The following is a 21,905-nucleotide window of genomic DNA, read 5'->3' on the forward strand; positions in this document are numbered from 1 at the left end:
ATATAGTGAAAAGTCCCCATGCATAGGGACATGTCCCTACGGTTGGCATCACTGCCAACAGGTGTCGCGTTCATGCAGAATGAAGCACCCTCTCCAGGCTGACAACTCCCCCAATAAGCTGCTGGCCCTCTCGCGACAACTGAGGATAAAGTAGCGATGTCTAATCTAAGATTAGATGTCAGAAATAAGGTGCCAGAAATATTTGTATTTGGGAGGACACCTTTTCCAGCATCCTTGGGACAAGGTACCTGCTTATTTCAATTGTAATTGTAACTGTAATTGTAGTTGTGAAAAGTGGAAACATTACAAAACAAGCTGTTTCTTTTACGGACTTCCTGTAACGCAATTTGCCGGGACCTGTTGAATGAAGGGGCGGCCGACACTCTCGTGGTAAACGACTGAAATAACCTTACAACAGTTTCTTTGATTCCAATTTTAAAATGCCGAATGACAAGTATTCTTTAAAATTATTTCTCATACTTATGCTTTCGGTTTTTTTCTATATTAATATGTTGGTTTAATATAGTTTCTGACTTCGTGTTATAAAGAAGAATGTAAATCTTTCACCACAGATTTTCTCGCCTAGTAGAGGGACCTGTAGTAAAGTTGGCTACTCTCTGCTGCTGCTATGTTGCCAAATTAACGATTTCTGGACTTAGAAATCTTTCAGGGTGGTCAGGTAACATTTGGAGAAGTGTACCAAAGTATGTTGCATCCAGGAAGGTGTGGCCACTCCTCTGAGTGCACTAGAGCATGAAGGGATCCCAGAGATATAGCAAATATCCTGGCTACATGCTTCCAGCTCCGAAAATTACCAGCCACATTTCCATTGTGAAGAACAACATGCATGTAGTCCTCTAGTTTTCTGGAGTAGACAGGAACCACTACAAGATGCTGAGTCATCTGCCCAGAACAGCTAAGGTCTTCCTTCTCACGGTCTTTAACAGGCTTTGGTTGGAGGATTTATTCTCCATCTCCTAGAAGGAGGCAATTACTGTTCCTATCCTGAAACTAGGCAAAGATTGCAAAACAGCCTCTATTTACAGGCACATCATCGTAACTATGTGTGTGTGCATGTTAATGCTGTGCATGGTCAAGCATCTCACCTAGTTGTTGGAGGCGAACTCCCTTACTAACAACTTTCAATGTGGGTTTCACTTCAACCGTTCCATGGTGGACCATCTGGTTCAGCTTGAAATGCATATTCAGGACACTTTCTTGAACAAGAAACACTTACTTGCCATTTTCTTCGACCTCCAAAAGGCCTATGACATAACGTGGTGATTTGGTATATTGAGGCAGCTCTACTCATAAGGTGTTCATGGCCACATGGCATACTTTATTCAAAACTTCCTAAGTGACCGATATTTCTGTGTACGTGTTGGGAATCTACAAGGGAATGGTGTCCCCCAGGGCAGCATGCTGAGTGTGACTGTTTGTCATAGTGGTGAACAGTGTTATGACAAACATTCTCGTCCCTGTACTTGGTCTTCTCTATGTGGACAAGCTAACTATCTTTTGCCACTTGCGCAATCTCATGTTTCGTCAGCTCCAACTGCCTCTAAACTGAGTGATCCTCCCAAACTGGTTTCAGCTTTTCATCTGAGAAATCCGTGTGCATATACTTCTGTCATCAACGTACCTGCCAACATAACCCTGGCCTGTACATGGGTAAAACGCCTCTACATTTCATGAATGAGGCTCAATTTTTTGGCTTAATTTTCAATTAGAAATTAAGCTAGCAATCTCACTTTTGCCAACTAAAGTTCCCTTGTCTAAGGGTTCTCAGCTTTCTATGCATTTTAAGTCATACATCTTGGGGTGCTGATAGAATGGTAGTCGAAGCTCGAGTATGGCTGTGTTGTCTATTCATCCACCCATCCATCTCAGCTTCGAATTATTGACACTGTTCATCACGCTAGAATTAATTTGTGTTCCGTTTCATTTCGTACCAGTCCAGTCACGAATCTATATGTTGAGGCATAAGAGCCATCACTGTGTCTATATAGACAGTGACTTATCCTGAACTACTACTACCATCTTTGCTCAATATCCTCACATCTGTCATTCCATACCATCTCCGACGAGAGAGACAGTATGGTAACTATGTACCGGCTACATTCTTGTTCCAGAAGCCCATTCAGTGTTCATGCAGACAAGATCCTGTCATCACTTGATGTTGATAGTCTTTTGCCTGGTGCTTCTCCACTTATACCATGTCTCTTAACTTGGGAATTTACTGCACCTTTCATTGAAATTTCTTTAACTGCTCTCCCAAAGGCAGAAACACCAATGGTCGAATACCAGGAAAGGTTTTCAGAGCTTTGCCCGCAGTAACCCAGATTTAACGTGTTTTATATGGATGGGTCCAAGTCAGTGGAATCAGTCGGTAGCAGTGGCGTAGAATGAGCATTTCGGATGGGAACGCCAAGTCTGAAGGAAGGGTAGGCCTTTTTTTTTTTTTGCTTAAGAGTTTACTTATGGAATTAGCCGACATATGTATTGTCAATGTAAAATCACAATCTCATTATGTTTATTACATGAAGCCAGCCGGGTTCCGATAAAACTTGATCCATGCTTGTTTTATCTAGAAAATAAGATGCCTAAGTGTGCAACAAATGCTTGGAGCACTGGTGTTTATACCATTTTTAATTAGATTGCTCAAGTCAGAAACACTGTACACCATTCGGAGTAGTTTGCTCTGCATGTATAACACATGTGTAGCAAGACAGTATTTTATAATCAAGGAAACTTTTCGGCATGACGCAAGTAATTAAAAAAAAAACTACCTGAATCACAAGCACCTCTAGAACAACAGTAGACTTCATTGTTGTGGATGATACAACTATTGATTGATTTGGTTTATTTTACTTCGCTTTCTACCACTTTTGGCTAATCGCAAATATGAATATGAGTGATGATATTGATGAAGTTGATGAAGAGACACCCACAAAGAACAAACATGCGTAACCTCTGGCGTCGCAAAACACTCTGCACAATCGTACACTCTACTGACGTAACAGTGCCTATTAGTAATTTACAGTTTCAGACCACTGTTTATTGCATCTAGAGAATGCTGATAAACATTTTAAAATAATTTTGTCAAGAGATCATACGATGTTAAGAGTTTTGAAACGAATGCTAAACATTTCTACTGGCACAATATTAGGCAGTTAGATACTAACGAAAAAATATTTTTTTAAAGAAATAGTTTTGCGGTTTAGGTGGTATGGCAGCCACAGACTTAACTCCTACCACGAGGACTTTATCAACTTGTTTGACAAAAACTGTTTTGTTCTTTTAGTTTTTAATGCACTTCACTGTTCTTGCGATAAATTACACAATGCAGTGGTCATTAAAGATACATCAGTCAATATTGCGTATTGTCGCATCACACAGCACGAGCAGAGGCACGAGGTTTGTCTGTGGGCACGAGCATGAAAAACCGGGTAGGAATTCTACTTCTGTCGTCTGCATCGGAAGTACAGCGCCTTGAATCGGACGACGAGAAAGGTCACATCTTTGGGTCACATGGCCCCTACAACCAATCAGGTGCTCCGTACTCCATTTTTTTAAAGAAAAGTATTTTTGAGGGGATTTCCCCCCTTTCCCCCTCAATATGTACGCCGAATGTGCATAAGTTATATATTGTCTGAATCTGTGATTCATTCTGCATACAACGGTATATCTTTCATATCTCTAGGGCATTTAGTTTCTGAGCTATAGTCATTTCAAGGTACCGCTGCATTTTGAAGCTTGAATCAGTGGCCATTCCTTTTGGGGGTACAACTCAAGTTACATTGGTCATACGACAATGATGCAAATATTTTTCTGTTTCTTACATGCCAGCGATAATTTCTATGTGCATTTTGAACTTTTCATATCCATTTTTCAGGGGGCAAGGGGGGGGGGCGAAACCCCATTTTTAAAAAAGTATTTTCAGGGGATTTCCCCCCTTTCTCCCTCCATATATACGCCGAATGTGCATAAATTATATATCGTCTAAATCTGTGATTCATTCTGCGTACAACGGTATATCTTTCATATCTCTAGGGCATTTAGTTTCTGAGCTATAGTCATTTCAAGGTACCACTGCATTTTGAAGCTTGAATCAGTGGCGTGCCGACCATTCCTTTTGGGGGTACAACTCAAGTTACATTGGTCATATGATAATAATGCAAATATTTTTGTTTTCCTTACATGTCAGCGATCATTTCCATGTGCATGTCGACACTGTCATGTACTTTTTTCTTGGGGGGAGGGCGGGGAACCAATTTTTTTTTTTCCGAAATTTTGGAATATTGAGAGTTAGCCCCCTCCCCCCTGCCACATATATGCCGAATTTTCAAAAATTTCATATAGTCTGAATCTCTGGTTCATTCCGCGTACAACGGTATATCACTCTCTAGGGCAATTAGCCTCCGATCTACACTCATTTAATTGAAATTCTGCATTTTACTCAAAATCGGCTTGGGCAATAGAGGCTTACTTGTGAAAATGGCCTTGGGCAGCAAAAGGTTAAAGGCACTAGACTTTGCTGATATCAGTGGTCTGAAGAAAGTTCTCTGCACTGATTCGACCAGTGTGCTTCAGAGTCTGGAATCGCCAACTTTCTGGCATCTGGTGCTGCAGTGCATTTTCGACAGCTCGTGTCCTTATCTGCCAGTCCTGATGTTCACTTCTGCTGGGTTCCTAGGTCATGTGAACATAAAGGGGAAGGAAGCAGCGGATGCTGCCGCCAAGTCGGCTGATGCAGATGGTGACGTTCTCGTCCACTTTCTGCCAGCTAACAACCTAAAGAATGTGTTTCATTGTTGTCTTGTTGACACTTGGCAGGAAGAGTGGGATGCAGTAACTGGGGACAAACTTCATGCTATTAAGCCCACCATTGGTGCATGGCATTCCTTGTCCCAGCCCTCTCGTCTGTGTATTGGACACAGCTGTCTAACCCACTTGCTGCAAGGGCTGGACGCTGTGATGTGTCGTGTTTGTAATGTTGTTTTAAATATTCAGCATATTCTTGTTGAATGTGCTGATTTTGCTTTCCTGGGCAGACTTTATCTTCCCAATTGTTTTCATCCCTATTGGGAGATGACAACGGTGTTTTATCAAATGTTTTTAACTTTTTGCGAAGAGCTGGTCTCTTCCACTGTCTGTGAGGAGGCTTTTAGTTTATTCTTACTTTTTAATGTGTTGTGTTTGTCCCTTTACAACAACCTTGCACTTTTAAATTTTCTCAAGGGCTTCTTACACCCCTTGTTTTAACATTTTAACTAAGAATTTTAGGTAAGGGGATATTTCCCCACATACACTGAAGGGTGCACCCAACAATTTTAATCCATTTATTCTTCATACACCTTTAAGGGAGCTTTCAGACCAAAATGACAAGTGACATGTGGCAGGGAGGTTTCACACCAAGGTGACAAGCAATAAGAGACATGTGCCCTTCCACTCTGATAGAAAAGCATTCCCTACAAGTGCATGACCAACTGAGTGAGGTGAAGTGATGCACACTATCGAGAAAATTGCCCAGTCCATATGACATGCAAATGACACATGTAGTTTATCATATTTCTGTATATTCAGTGTCGCTTGTTGTTTCAGTGTGAATGATACCTTAAGGCTACAGATCAATCAATGCCTGTGGTGGTATTTTACATGCACTGCACATATTTTGATTGATCAATTGAATTTGGCTTTTATGCATAAGTCCACTTATGCACAGATAGGCTAATCAGGTCTAGACTTACAGTTTAACTCTTTTGCTGTAGCAAGTGACCTAAGTCGATTTTGAATATTCTTATGCTCCCATCTAGCCTGTCTAGTCTCTGCCATCTGAACAAATGAAAAACTTGTACCGCAATGTGTACATAAACTACAATGGCAACAAGGATCATTTATCTGCTCAGTGATGTTCCCAAGATTTTTGAAAGGGGGCGAGGGTATATACACTTTTTTTTAGTAGTCAACCCTCGTTTCACTATCTTCCTACTTTTACCATTATTTTTTTAGGACTGATGGTCCAAAAGGAAGGGTTATGAGCCCTACCAACCCTCTCCCCCTGCTCTCCACCCCCTTGGGCACGCTACTGTATCCACTTCAATAACAATGAAAAATCTAACACCAAAGATAACTCCCGGCTATGGCACTTTTTTAAAGAATAGGAGTACTTCAGAATTTTATTTCTGAAAATTTTCCCAAGTAAACTACACAGTGAAAGCTATATCAGCGTGCCAAAATCCCGCAGCGAAAGAGTTAAAGTGGAATCCTAACCACTGCGTCATGTGCGTCCACTGGGTATCGAACTCTGGACCCCTTGATTAGAAGGCGATGATGTTACCACTCCCCATCGGGGAGGCCTGCACTGTGTGTGTGGTGCACTCAAGGTCATCATCTCTTCATGGCAGTGAACTCCTGTCAGGACATGAAAGAATTACATGCTTGGTACTATTGTGGTGCTAATATCATGAACACGAAGCAAACAGAAACATGTAACATTCAATTTTCAGCACATAGTGATTAGAGGGACATTGACAGTAGAATCCTGTGGTGATTTTGGAGAATCATTACAGTTTGCCAACAAATTTGTAGGCTCAGTTATGTGATTGAGCAGGTGATAGTACATTTTTTGTGGTTTTATATTCAATATTTAATAATCACAATAATCTAGTGAATATTGGGTCCAGATTTGAATCATTCAATAAAATTGGACTGGACAGTTCCTGCTGTCAGATTAAACATTTTGCTCTTTCTAGTTAGATTGGATTGGGCCTAGGTCAGATTTGTGATCAGCTTAGAAGAGTGGAAAATTAATATAACTAACTAACTAACTCCCTAGCCTTCTTAAACTAGGGAGTTAGTTAGTTAGTTATATTAATTTAAATTAATATAAAGTAAGTATAACAGCAGTAATAGCCTCCCCAATGTTTTAGTGGTAACATCATCACCTTGTGATCCCAGGTTCAAGTGGTGCAGGTTCAATACCTGGTGCAGGCACATAGTGGTTCAGATCGCACTTCAAACTGTAGGTCCAGTCATGATTAGCCTTTCTGTGCATAAAGTGGACTTAATAGCAAACTCAATCAATCAATCAAAGCAGTATGAATAGAATTTTTGAGATGACAGTTTGATACATTGTAGAATTTCAAGCTCCCAATGTGTTGTATTGATGGGTGCATTATGGTGTATGTTTCTTTAATAGATAGCAAGTAGTAGGACCCTCCCTATTACTAAGGGTCGTACTAGAGGAGACAACGATAAAGAAAAACTTGTCCCAAGGTGTTTGTTTCACGTGCCAATGGGACAGTGTTGGCTGAAATGGTTAGTTGCAGTCGCGAACATGGCTGCAGGGATTTAGGCTTGGTCCTTGTATAGCCTTCATTTTTGGGGGTAGGCCTTCCTCGGCATAGAGGGCATGTCAAGGTGACAATTTATGGACCCTCCTTCGAAAATCTTTATGTATATGGTTTCCATACTTCAAATGGGGGACAACCCTCAAAACGTGCAAGGTCTTCGAGCCCAATAAGTATGAAAGAGACAAGTAACGTCACAAATGTGCCTCATTACCTTGTTATTAGTAAAATCGAGCAAACAAAAAGTCCGAACACCTCAGATAACACCAAGAAGAATGGAGCTGCTACACTGAAGGACGGACCTGTCACCAATCCTCATTTAAAGAAACCCGCTAAACCATGTCACTGGTAGTGATGTCCCTGAGATTAAAAAACTGTGTAATGGGAGTCTTCTCATCAGGACGAACACAGATCAACAGACAAATAATCTTGAAATTAAGAACTTTGGGTGACTTCACTGTTCAGGTGGAACCCCACCATCAACTGAACAGCTGTAATGGAGTTGTACATCACTGGGATCTGTTGAACACCACTGAGGAGGAAATCTTAGAAGAACTTTCAGACCAGCATGTCACTGCTGTGCAGCGAATAAAGACCAGAAAGTCCAGCGAATTAGTGCCAACCGCTTCTCTCATTCTTACTTTCGGTGTGATCACTCTTTCGAGTAAAGCCTGATCATAGCACTGAGCCATCCATGTCCATCAGGGCCAAAGTGCGTTAATTGCAAAGGAGATCATCCTGTTTGGCATCGAGACTGTCCCACCTACCAGGAGGAGAAAAAAATATGAGAGTTGCTCGTCACCAAAAATATTTATGGCGGAGAAGTTAAACGTCTCCTCCGAGAAAGCATACACACATCACTAACTGTGCCTTTCACTGCCGATGCTGTTGCCCTCACCCATCACAGTGTAGGTGTTCAAACCAGCGACACTTCAACACAGACTAAGCCGATTCCTGAAGTGGCTTGCCCCACTTCGAAGAAGCCCGTACCGTAACCCCTATTCACTCGACTGCTAAGAAATACAAACAAGTATATACAAAGGAGTATTTTCTGAAGTCTACCAACTCTCCAATCAGGGTATCATCCACCACCCTGAACCTTAAAGTGCAGCTGATAACTACTTCTCCTTCCCCATCAACTTTGTACGCTGTGTCCCTGCCTGAGGACATGATAGAGGATGATGCCGTGGATGAGGAATTTACAAAGGTGACAGGGATATCAAATAGAGTACCGTTCACTTATCAGGTTGAAGCTCGATTATGGATGCATTGTGTATTCGTCCGCTTGACCATCTCGGCTTCGAACTCGCGACACCATCCATCATGCTGGTATTTGGGTATGTACCGGTACTTTCTGTACCAGTCCCGCCGCTAGTTTGTTTGTTGAAGCATCCAAGCCATTGCTGTCTCTGTGAAGACAGCAGCTTACACTGAATTACTTCCTCCATCTTCACTCGATGGCCTTGCATCTGTCTTTGATGAGAGAAGGCTGGCTTTGTACCGGCTACATCCTAATGCCACTAGACCATGTGTTCGGGAGAAGTGAGGATGTGTCGAGCTTAACACATCATTTTGGATTTCAAGCAGCAGCATGATATTGACACTTCGTAGATGTAGTATGACTATTCCTATATATATTTCAATTTATTGATGAGGTAGATAATTTACTTAGTATATTCAAGTACAATTAACTTCCAATTAAAAAGATTATAATAAAATAAAGTAAATAATTAATATCATTATAAATATCTCATTAATTATTATATTAATTCGTACAGACGAGATCCTGTCAGCACTTAATGTTGATAGTTATCTGCCTGCCATCTTTCCACTCATAGCGCCTCTCCATACTTGGGAATTTCCTGCACCTTTGATTGACATGTCACTTACTGCTTTCCCAAAGGCAGAAACTCCAATGGTCGAGTAACAGCAGCGGTTTTTAGATCTTCGCTCTCAGTACCCCAATTTTAATGTGTTTTACATGGATGGGCCCAAATCTGTGGAATCAGTAGGATGCACCTTTGTGGTGGACTCTGAAAGTCACAGTTCTGTCCTACACCCTGCCTGTTCCATCTACACAACAGGACTGTATGCTGTCCTAAAGGCATTAGATTTCGCAGATATTCACATTCTGAAGAAAGTCCTTGTATGCACAGATTCCACCATGACATGTCCTTCCCGGACGTATGAACAGACTGTTGAAGTACATCATCCCGCCTGATAGATATGAATCTTGTGCTGGAAGTTACGAGATTAATGAAAGTGCATGAGAGAAAGATTGTGCTGTTACTGTGATTTATTTTTTGTGAGTTTCGTTATGATGTAAAACTTTGGTTCTTTTTAAATTGCATAATCAAGATAAATAGATTCTGAATTCATACGTTAAAACGTAAGTTCTGTGTTTTTGTGTCTATTTACTGCAAATCTTAATGTTTTCCCGTGCCCTGGGAGGTATCACGCGTATACCAATATACAGTCTCATGTTTCTCATTCTCAATTTGTATTGAGATAAATATATTCTTATGACTATTAATAATATCCTACGGTTGAATCTGGCACGACCGTGTCAACCAGTATTCTCCAGAGTCAGGAATGATCGAATTCCAGACATCCTGTAGTGCAACATATCTTTCGACAGCTAATGCCCTTGTGTGCCAGAGTTAAACTATGCTTCTGTTGGATCCTTAGTCATGCAGGCATCAAGGGGAATGAAGCAGCTGATGCTGCCGCCAAGTCTGCTGATGCAAACGGCGATATTCTCATCCTCCTCCTGCCAGCTAGGGATCTTCAGAATGTTTTTTGTTGTTCCATTCTTAACATGTGGCAAGCCGAGTGGGATGAGACAAGGTGGAACAAGCTTTGAACTATCAAACCTGTCACTGGTGCTTGGCATTCCTCATCCCATCCCTCACGCTGAGAAGAAGTGATCTTAACTTGGCTCCGAATTGGACATACCCGTCTAACGCATCATCATTTGCTGCAAGGACTGTACCCTCCGTTGTGCCGTAGTTGTAACGTTGTTTTAAGTGTTTGATGCATTCTTCTTGAATGTGCCGATTTTAACTACCTCAGAGAGGGTTAACCTCCCTAGCAATTTGTCACCCGTGTTGGGTGACGATGACAGCATTTTAGCCAATGTTTTTAGATTTTTGAGAAGAGCAGGCCTCTTCCACTATCTGAGGTAGGTTTTAACTCTTGTTATCTTTTTTAAAGTGTTGTGCAAGTCTTTTTATAACTTGCATTTAAAAAACTTTATAAAGGGCTTTTTACCCACTCTTTTATTTCAAGGTAAGGGTTCTAGATAAAGGGATCCTCCCCATATATACTGAAGGGTGCAAAATGGCCTAAAGTGTGATGCACCCAACAATTTTAAATCAGTCATCAATAGATAGCAAGTAGTGTACCATTTTAGCATTCAAAGTTGCCGAGTGCTTAACACTGACCTTGATGCAAGCAATCCAGAGTTTCATCTCCTGTGGAAACCATAAATTTTCATATTGAGGCAGCCTTGTGAGAAGAATTGGGGAGCTGCTGAGAAAACAATATTCAAGAATGCTAAATAACAACTGTAAGACCATTTCCACTTGTACCGATAAAATCGGTGCCATCTCTGAAACCAATATCATCGGCACCAGAAATCAACGGGATTTTAATGGCAGGATACATTTTCCTGAATGATCACCAATAGGTCTGTATGCAGCTGGATCTCCCCTTGAGAAATCAGCAGTTGGAGCAGACAGATGACTGACCCCCAGTCATAAAGTTCTGCTGTGTCAAGGAATAAGTTGTGTTGTTAAAATAGCTTCAGGACAAAGCCAGTGATTTTTTTCGAAGGTCACATGGAGAAGCAAAAAAGCTGGAATTCAGATTTTGCTGTCTTGGAACCTGCCTTTCATCAAATATAGAGAAAAGAGCAAGTTGGAAGGGTATAAGAACTACCCTCAAGAGATGTTGCTGCAATTATTTCAATGATTTCATATTCTGGGATGCAACAAACACAAAAGATAAAATCTTTTATTCCAGGCAGGAGCCATCTCCACTCTCAGACTTTGTCCACCAAGGTATCGGCAAGAACTCTGATTTTATCGGTGCATGTGCAAAATTCATGTTGGTGTGAGTGTCGTTGCCAATAATGGCTCTAACAAAATATCAGTGTGTGTGCAAGCACTCTTACTCATCATGCATCTTCCAATGAATAAACTGGTTTGGGCCTCAACAAGGTGTTGTCATGGTATTTTAATGAACCATTATGAGAATGTGCAATCACATTGAATGTTTCACATCTGACTGGTCATGTTTATTTCCTTTTCTTCCTTTTACAGCCTCAACGCAAAAGCACAAATTGAAAAAGGCAGGAAATCTCAAGATGCTGGATTCCAAACCAGGGGTGTATACTTATTATAAGCCTTTCCTTCACAAAGACAAGGCAATATTGAAAAAACTGCTGAAAGGGATTCAGACTAAAAGGCCTAATGAGGTGCAGACAGCTCTACTCAGAAGGCATCTTTTGGAGCTGACGCAGAGTTTTATGATACCATTGGAAAGATATATGGCAAGTCTTATGCCATTGCAGAAAAATATATCTCCCTACAAAGTAAGTAATGTTTGAAGATAAATATTTACATTTTTTTCAGATGATGATGATGAAAATGTTTAGGATATGTAATTCTCTCTGGCAAAATCATGTTCATAATAGATAAACATTTTAACATTCTCCTCATTATTTTTAGTTAATATTCAAATACATTAAATAGGCTATACATTTTTCAAGAATCTGAAAATATTTCATAACATTGCTATGTTGAGGTGTATGATCAGCAGGGCTTGAAAAATCCCAGTCGCCAGGACGACTAAAAATTTCAGCCTGGTGACTGTGATCTTATGCTGTAATATGTACGAAATTTTGATGATTCCAAGTTCAAATTGCAGTACAGCGTAAGTTAGCATATATATATATATATATATATATATATATATATATATATATATATATTCTTCTGTTTCTTCTCACACCGATGATGCTATAAATTAGCGAAAATTTTGAATTTTCCTACATAAAAATCAAATAAGGTAAAAGGAAACACTCACCGGACAGTAGGAAAATTCAAAATTTTCGCTAATTTATAGCATCATCGATGTGAGAAGAAACAGAAGACGGAACCGGAAGTTGGGGTCCTGCAGAGTTGCCAGGTCCCCATTGAAGAAGAAGCGGTGCGTAGAACGAAAAAACCCACCACAGTTGACCTATCCGCCGAACACCTCACCAAAATCCGGGACTTCATCCACACCCGCGGCCCACCTGAAGGCCTAACAGCTCGTACCACCGCCATGTTAATACCGGACAATCCCCGCACCCCCACCTTCTATCTATTGCCCAAAATCCACAAACCTGGCAACCCTGGCAGACCCATTGTGTCCAGCTATAACTCACCTACAGAACGAATCTCAGCCTTTGTTGACTCCCATCTCCAGCCTCTTGTGAAAGCTCTGCCCTCCTACCTCCGTGACACCAACCACTTCCTCCAGAAAATCAGCACCCTCCCACCATTGCCCCCAAATACCATCCTTGCCACCATTGATGTCACTTCCCTCTACACCAACATACCTCACTCCCATGGCCTCCGCTCCATAGAATTCTATCTCAATAGCAGACCCAAACCTCACAACCCCAGCACCAACTTCCTGACCCACCTAGCCCACCTTGTCCTCACTTGTAACAACTTCACCTTTGAAAACCAAAATTTCCTACAGATCCGAGGTACAGCCATGGGTACCAGAATGGCCCCATCCTATGCAAACCTCTTCATGGGCCAACTTGAGCAAGAGTTTTTGGCTACCCAACCCCTCCTCTGGCTCCGCTTCATCGACGACATCTTCATGCTCTGGACACATGGAGAACCATCCTTGTCAGCCTTCCTGGACCAACTTAACCACTTCCGTTCCCTAAAATTCACCTGGACACACTCCCCCAACCAGATCACCTTCCTGGATGTGGACGTGCACATCGAGGGAGGACACCTGACTACCTCCATCCACATAAAACCCACCAACCACATGCAATACCTACACTTCTCCAGCTCCCACCCGTTCCACACCAAAAAAGCAATTCCATTCTCTCTGGCCCTCAGGGGACAGCGCCTGAACACTTCACCCACCTCCCGCCAGAATTATAACCTCCGCCTACACCAGGCCCTGGTTAACCGTGGATATCCCTCCATCCTGGTCACCAAGCAAATATCACGAGCTGCCTCACATACCACTACCACCAAGAAACCTGCTGCCACCAACCCACCTGCACTCATCACCCAATATCATCCCCACCTCAACAAAATCAGACACACACTGCACTCTCTTCTCCCAATCCTCCACAGTGATCCCGAAACCAAAAACATATTTCCCGACAAACCCAGGGTGGTTTTCAAACGCCCCCCTAACCTCCAAAACATCCTGGTCCACAACACTCCTTCACCACACATCCAACACCCCCCTGCCCATAAATGCAACCGACCCAGGTGCAAGACCTGCCCCATCCTCATCACTTCTCACACCCTCCAGGTGCACACGGCCACTGGCAAATTTACCCTCCATCCCAAAGGGACCTGCCATGCCTCAAACCTTATCTACATCCTCACCTGCAACATCTGTGGTGATTTTTACCTGGGGGAAACATCAACGGCCCTCAACCTCCGCATCAATAACCACCGCTCCTCCACCCACAACCTGGACTTCACTGTCGCCGTCCACACCAACCACCACAACATCAGTTTCAACGACTGCTTCCGGGTAGCGATCATCCACCTCCTACCCCAACCAGCCAACACCTCTGTTCGCAAAAGATGGGAGAGGGCCTATATATCGGCCATGAGTGCAACCACTCCACCTGGCCTGAACAAGGCCACCCAGTAATGCCCAACCCTCACCCACCCTCCCGCCCTCCCAACTCATCCTACACACTCACAGTTTACGACGAGCCTGGTGACGAAACAGTGTTTTTTTCGTTCTACGCACCGCTTCTTCTTCAATGGGGACCTGGCAACTCTGCAGGACCCCAACTTCCGGTTCCGTCTTCTGTTTCTTCTCACACCGATGATGCTATAAATTAGCGAAAATTTTGAATTTTCCTACTGTCCGGTGAGTGTCCTTTTACCTTATTTGATTTTTACTTAGCCCTTTTGGCCCTCCTTGCTTTTATCCTATATATATATATATATATATATATATATATATATATATATATATATATATATATATATATTAATCAACGTTGTGAACATTCCAGAGAGTCAGTAATAATTTCTTACTCTCTGTCCCCCAACACCCCATTTCCTGTTTTCTCAAATGATTTAGGGTTGTTTTGAATACAGTGATGCTCAGCTTCTTATACAGTGTGTTTCAAAAGTTGCACAACCAAAACTTTGAAAATATATATCATGAAGACCTAAGAGATATTTACGCCGGGTTTTCTGCATTATAAAGTCTCATCCACTGAGATATTTTTCAATGCTTAAAATTATCAGTTTTCTCTATACAGGGTGGCTCAATAAGTCACTTAACACCCTCAGTACAAGGCCACTGCGGCATGGAATTTGAAATTGGCGATGACCAATCGTTATCTGGCCAAGGGGGAACCACATTGACGCCACCCACACAGTCGGCGGCCATCTTGATGTCCGCCATCTTGAATTCAACTTCAGAATTTTAAATGGGAAGGGGTCGTGTGACATATCAAAATGGGCTAGAATTTCACGAGAAATGCAATGGTGAAGGTTTCTTCGACGTATCTTTAACCAGTAAAAAGTTATGACTGAATTCTTGTACCAATTTGCTCCTTTTCGAGGTGTTAGAAAAATGCCTTAAAATTTGTTTAGCGCTTCGGTAATTCATCGAGATCAAAGTGACGTCTATGGAGAGACGTTCGCATGCCATTGCACATTATTTTAATTGGATACATCCATGAAGAGCTGTGCATTATGAATGATTGTCGCGAACAATTTACAGTGTGACGCTTCCATTGAATTAAAAGTTCTTCACAGTGACAAGTTTTCTTTCTATTCTTTTCTTTCCCAGTGGTAATTTCGTGCCCTACTATCTCACTCACAGATGTAACATGGCATTTTCGTATATCCACATTGTAGTCCAACTAAAATGCTCAAAACTTTGAGATCAACACACCAAACAACCATGGTCCTCATATTTAATTTTATTAAGAAGAAGTTGCATATTGCTGTAGGTTTCTTTTAGTGACACAGAATGAGCAACTTAGGGGATTCAGACAACCACGATATGCCATGGCCACACCACAGTAATGTACCACACTGAACAATCAAATGTTAATGTAGGAGATCAACGTATCTTACATACCACCATGGAAGCAAATTAGGACTTTTGACAGTTACATATAAAATTAATTTCACATGATATATCAATGTTTTTACATAGTATTATTTTCAGCATTTAGGCAGGAAACATATTTATTAATTTAAATAAAACAAAACTTCTCTGTATTTAAAGCTTATTCGTCTTTATTACTTGTTGAATAATTTTGAAACGTACCAGTGACATCTAGCGACAATCACTTCAATTGCACTGAAACATGCATACCACAACCCACATATATAAATCGTGAATTGTAAACAATTCTTGCGTGATGTGAGAAAATTAATGCCAGTTTCAGCATCAGCAAGTTCAAATACATGTAAAACACCCAAAATTATAAAAACAACAGAACCCATGCGGCCCTGTGTAATTAACATCTCTACGTTGGGAGGAACCAGGCAACATGGAAGTCTACTGTGTTTCAAAGGCAACAGATCCTGTACTGGCAGAGAAGATTCCACGCAGGTAAAACAGAGACAGTGAAAAATCAGGCGAGGCCAGGCTGGCTCAGTAGCTCAGTGGTTAGAGCAATGGCATGGTATATCAGAGACCCGTGTTTGAGTCCTGGTCGAACGTGCATATTTCGCTGAAAATTTCTACGTTTGTATATATTGTTGAAAATCAATTCCCAGATGTTTTCAGCAAATTAACAATATTTTTTAAAATAATGTAATTGCTTTTATTTGGATACATGCTAACATAAATTTATTAACCCAGTGATAGCGTACATGATTAGTTTAGTGCAGAAAACCTGGTGTAAATACCTCTTACGGTTTTCATGATATACATTTTCAAAGTTTGGGTTGTGTGACTTTTGAAACATGCTGTAGTATGCACAATTGCTAGTAGGTAGTTTCCTGGCGCCTGATTTTCAGAGCTGGTTCCTAGCTTTGAAGAAAATTTTTCGAGCACTGATGATCAGCTTTGTTAGGATACAGATGTATATTTCATGGATTTACCAATATTAAATTTTTGATATTATACTTGAATTTTATCATGGTCCTAGAGTGGCCACACATTATTATTGTTAGTTATTCTGCATTATTTTTATCACTTAGACAGTAATTTCTTTTCCTAACATGCAGTGGAAATGACAGTTCAGTGGGCAGAGGCAGAACAGTACAGAGATTAAAACAAGACTTACATCCAGATACTTTTTAATCAATTTTTTATGTGTGTGTTTGGCCAACGGAGTTTTTCTGTGTAGAAATGGGTGGGAAAATTTTTTTAGTTCATCGTTTTTTTCTTGCTCAGCTTTGTAACAATATAGAATAGAGGGTATTGTATAAGTTGACAAGGGCTCTATTCTGATTCTTGGCAGCATGGATAGTGGCAAAAGGTTAGCATCCCTTATCTACAGTGACTGGATCGAGTGGTAATGAAGAACAAAAGAGACAAAGTTTATAATTACCTAACCATTAGCCCTGTTGATCTCGTGCTCTGTAAATTAATCACTCCTGTACTGCTCTGCACAGCACAATATTCATAATTATTTTGAATTTTAAATGATCACAGTATTCATGCATCAGTATGTATTGGTATTATTCATGCATTGTCATTGTGAAGGGATCATGTATGCCAAATGATGTTATCGGCTATAACAAGCTGTGTTGCAAAGTGATTAGCACATTGCACTAGGACACCAGGGGTACCGAGTCCCATGTGTGTTCTTTGTGGTTGTCTCTTCATCATATAATCACTCATCCTTATCTTCACAATCTCCTTGTAATGAAGGGATCCCAAGTTCGATACCTGGTGGACCTGGTGGAGGCACTTAGTAGTTCGAATCCCACTTTCAACTTTCCCACTTTCCAGTCGACACGCAAAATGAGGGTTTGTCCGCCATTGTTACTGTAAGAAGAATTGTCACAAGAAGTATTAGATAAAATTCACATGCTATTTGCACCTTGATACTTTTATATTGTGGTGGACACACTAACAGGCTTTCTGGGAAAAGCCTTCGTCATGGTTGGAGAACTTTTTCCCCCTTTCAACATGCCCAGGTCTTTTTTCATGGTAATTTGGGGGGCACAGCCCACCACACCTCGTCTTTTTCACTTTGGCATTCTGAATTGTACACAGTTGCATGCCCTGGTGTCTTAGCTTCAAAACAAAACTTACCCAAAGCAGATTGGTCTAATAGTGTAAGAGTTACAACATTTTTCCGAAATAAGTGTAAAAATTTAAAAATTGCGCAGAAAAGCCTCTGCGAATCAGGGGTTACATTCGGCAAACCCACCTGGCAGTTTAAAGGTTAAAATACCAACTCAATCATTATGTTCATGATTAGCCAAAAGTAGCAGAAAAGCAAAGTAAAATAAACCAAATCAGTCAACCAACCAATGGTTTGACCATTATGAAAAACATCAATACATTCTCAATGGGCCATTTTATTATCTCTTAATCCACTACCAACCCAATCGACCATCCATAACACATACCAGGGTGAGTCAAAAGTTCGTTCATTCTTGCACTTGAACATTGAGACTGGAGACACAAGGCATGATATCAGACCTATCAGCAAAGTATAGGCCATTCTGTTGATGATCTTTTGCCATCGTTCTGTGAAAGCCACAATCCTATGATGATACTATTCGGCTGGTTTCGAGGCCAAAAATTTGCGCACCCCTGTTTTCACAGAATCTAATGTGTCGAACTGTCATCCTTCCAGGAAATGCGCAAGAGAGCAAAACAAATGGTAATCAGATGGCGCGAGATCAGGGCAGTACACGAGATGAGGCAACACTTCAATTTCCTCCAAGTCCTACAGTTTCTAGGTAACGGGCCTCCCCGATGGTGCAGTGGTAGCGTCATCGTCTTGTAATCAAGGGGTCCCGGGTTTGATACCCGGTGGAGGCTCATAGTGGTTTGGATCCCAGTTCCGATTAGCCTTACTGTGCATAAAGTGGACTTAAAACACCAAATCAACCAGTTTCTAGGTAACAATTTGTGACCGGTGACGTAGGCCGTTATTGACCTGCAACAAGGCTGGGTACTTCTGAAGCATAGCATCATGGACCCATTGCAGTTGTACAGCGTAAACGTTCCCATCGACAGCATGTCCATCTGGTACAAGTTCCCAGAACACTGGACCATTGATATTCCACCATATGCACAACATGGCCTTCTTTTCAAACACCATCCCCTTTGAACAAGTGGCATTGCCTCTTGCCGTGGCTGCAACCACTGCTTACCACCGACAGAATATCATAGAAAGATCCACTTTTTGTCACTTGTGACAATTTGATGCCAAAACCTGTTGTCCCGAGGATTTTGAAGCAATTGTTGACAAATGGAGACTCGTCGTTCAGCCTGTTGTGGTGTCAACTCATGGGGAACAAGTTGAGGCCATCGAGAGACAAAACCCATTTGGTGAAGAGAGTGAACCACTGTTCTTTGGGACGATCCAACCTGTCATGCAAGTTGCCGTGTACTGATGCTTGCACCGGCTGTCACGTTCTGTAGCAGGGCATCTACATCCATGGCACCCGGTCTCCTACATCGGGACTTGTCTTCCACACAAATGTCCCCGGATAATAACTGCTTGAACCATTTCTGTGCTGTCCTAATGTTCACTGTGCCCTCACCTTACACCATACAAATTTCCCTTGCAGCACCAACAGCTTTCACCCCTTTATTCCAATAATGTCGTAACAAGATACTCACGGCCAATTTGTCGACATCCATGACAAACTGCCATAATTTCACTGTGCCTTGTCGAAATGTGTTGTGCCTGTGTGAATGCATGTACCAAGGGGCATGCATGTCATGTGCCCACCGAGAGGTGCTTGGTTGGCTTTCCAGGATTTTCTCTGGCTTCACTGTCTCCTACAAGGAAAGCCAATAAACTTTTTACTCGACCTGGTACATGCACACTCCGGTGCATTCTATTAAACTTTACCATTGGACTGGATTAGCTCAAAGTGTCTTCATCTTATGCAAACCACACATAATGCTGCTTTATTGCTCATGTCCTGTTGCTTCTGTTGTCAGACATGATCCACAGTTACTGGTGCAGTTGCTCAAGAGCTGTTGCTGCTACATACAGCTTTATTTCAGTTTTTTCACTGTGTCCTTAAGTTTTCCACACCAGTATACTGTACCCAAAGAGGTGGATCTAAAAGAGACATTGTGTAGATTGTCATTTCAAGGGGTCAATTTTAATATTCCATTTGGAGCAATCATGATGAGAAACTTTGTAATAGATGATATCATCAATCAGAATATTCTGTTTTTAAACTCTGCTGTTAAATAGATACCCTATATAGGGAGAAAAAATGGTCCGAGGTTTTGTTGATATTGGGGTCATGTTTCTAGTGGTTCAGACCCCACTAGGATGAGCATAAAAAATGGGTTGCATGAGCATATTTTCGAGAAGTTTTATGCATGTTATCAAACAGATTCAATTAATGAAGGGTCTGTCATGTACTTCATATATTTCTATCATTAGGCAGCACCTACACCAAGACCTTTCAATCCTGATGACTTCTTAGCAACACTGGGAACATCAGGACCACAACTGACATCAGGGACCAAGGGTGATTGGGTAGGATTGTATCGCAGATTTTTCCGCTCAACAAATTTTAGTGGTTGGTTCAATGCACGCTACAGAGAAGTTAGTCAAAAACTTCAAGCTCTGCAACTAGAAGCTCTCTCAGATGCTGTAAGTAAATCATTTACATATTTAGTATTATTTCAGACTTATTATTCCATTATGTAATGTGAAAATTGTAGCATGTAATTTTTTTCAACAATATTTCAAGAAGAAGTCAAACTGCACGATCTTAATAAAATTGTGTGGGATCAGAACTGGCTTAATTGTACTTGTGTGTTAGACCATCCCAGCCAAAATTTAGGGTCAATGACAGTTTACTTTCTCTTGGTCACAAGGCTTGGCATTAAGATGCTATAGTGCAGGGACAAACACTTGCAAAAATTATGGAGGGAGTGTAACTGCCCCCCCCCCCCTCACCCCCTAATAATCACCACTGCTAGGATAACTTTATGGAGAAGACTCAAAATTAAGAGTACCTAAAAAAAATCACTCCTTTTTAATTTCAAACTAGCCACATTTATTAAAGTGCTGCTAATATTGGTTTTCAATGAGATTGGTGGGGAGAATAATACTAATATTCAAAACAAGAAAAATAAACTAAAAATACAAACTGCATAGTGATAAACAAGGAAAAGTGCTCAACCTGCAGTCCACAGAGAACTAGAAATATTTGAACAAGACTCAGAGGGATGATTCATTGGAATGGCAAAGTTCATATGAAATATGGGAATTTGTAAAGTGATCGTACAATCTTAAAAAGTTCATATTTAATCCTTTGCTTATGGAGTCCATTGTTCAGCTAATTTTATGAGAGAAAAAAGATAAATTTACTAATAATACTCACTAAATTCTAGCCCATTGAAATGCAATTCCACCACCACCAGTCAAGTATAATCGCCTTGCTGAATAGAAATACATTCAGACTTTATGGACACTATATTTAACAATACACATGTAACTTTTGTTGAGTGGCTCATCATCCATATTTCATGCTAGACCATAGCTGCTGCTGCTTCATAATTATGTAGTCGATCACTTGTATTAAACAGAGACCTTAGTCTCCACTTGGAAATGGCATGCATGTTAAATTGAATGCTGGGTACCTCACGTGTCTTGACAGTAGGATGTGGGGTTATTTACTCAGCACGTATCCAAGCATATGCTGACCTCGATGGTAGATTGGGCATGGGTGTTCTTTGTGAGTGTTCCTTCAGCATATCATCACTCATCCTCATCATTGTGATTAGCCAAAAAGTGGCAGAAAAGTGATGTAAAATAACTAGGATCCCAAGAAGTCGGTACCAGGATTGGGAAAAAAAAAACCATCTCTATCCCAACTTCGAGAAATGATTTCCTGATTTTTCGGGATACCGATAGTCATATTTAAAAGTTGTTAATTATCAATGTTTTCTGCATTTTAAGTGTCTGAAACTTCTCGGAAATTGTTAGTTTGTATTCCAGAAATGAAAAAAAAAAATCATATAAGGGTAAATGAAATGTAGATTTCGAGATTTCCTCAGTGTCTTTCGAGCACTTTCCTAACAAAAAAATTCTGTCCTGCACACCCCTAAAAATAACCTAATTCAATCAATCAGTATCCAAGCATATCACAATTCTGCCTT

The 21,905-nt window shown here is 41.0% G+C and overlaps 1 protein-coding gene across 4 annotated transcripts in view; it reads left to right on the forward strand.

Moving 5' to 3' along the window:
• LOC145984254 (protein DENND6B) overlaps window positions 1–21,905 on the forward strand; it is an 86,577-nt gene that overhangs the window by 42,806 nt on the left and 21,866 nt on the right. For all 4 annotated transcript variants that reach the window (XM_083117857.1, XM_083117859.1, XM_083117858.1 and 1 more), the window contains exons 6-7: window positions 11,675–11,946; window positions 20,179–20,391. In XM_083117857.1, the coding sequence (XP_082973983.1) occupies window positions 11,675–11,946; window positions 20,179–20,391 (485 nt within the window). The remainder of the gene's footprint in view (window positions 1–11,674; window positions 11,947–20,178; window positions 20,392–21,905) is intronic.

Source organism: Lepisma saccharinum, chromosome 2 (assembly GCF_977018435.1).
Source record: "Lepisma saccharinum chromosome 2, izLepSacc3.1, whole genome shotgun sequence".
Lineage (NCBI taxonomy): Eukaryota > Metazoa > Arthropoda > Insecta > Zygentoma > Lepismatidae > Lepisma > Lepisma saccharinum.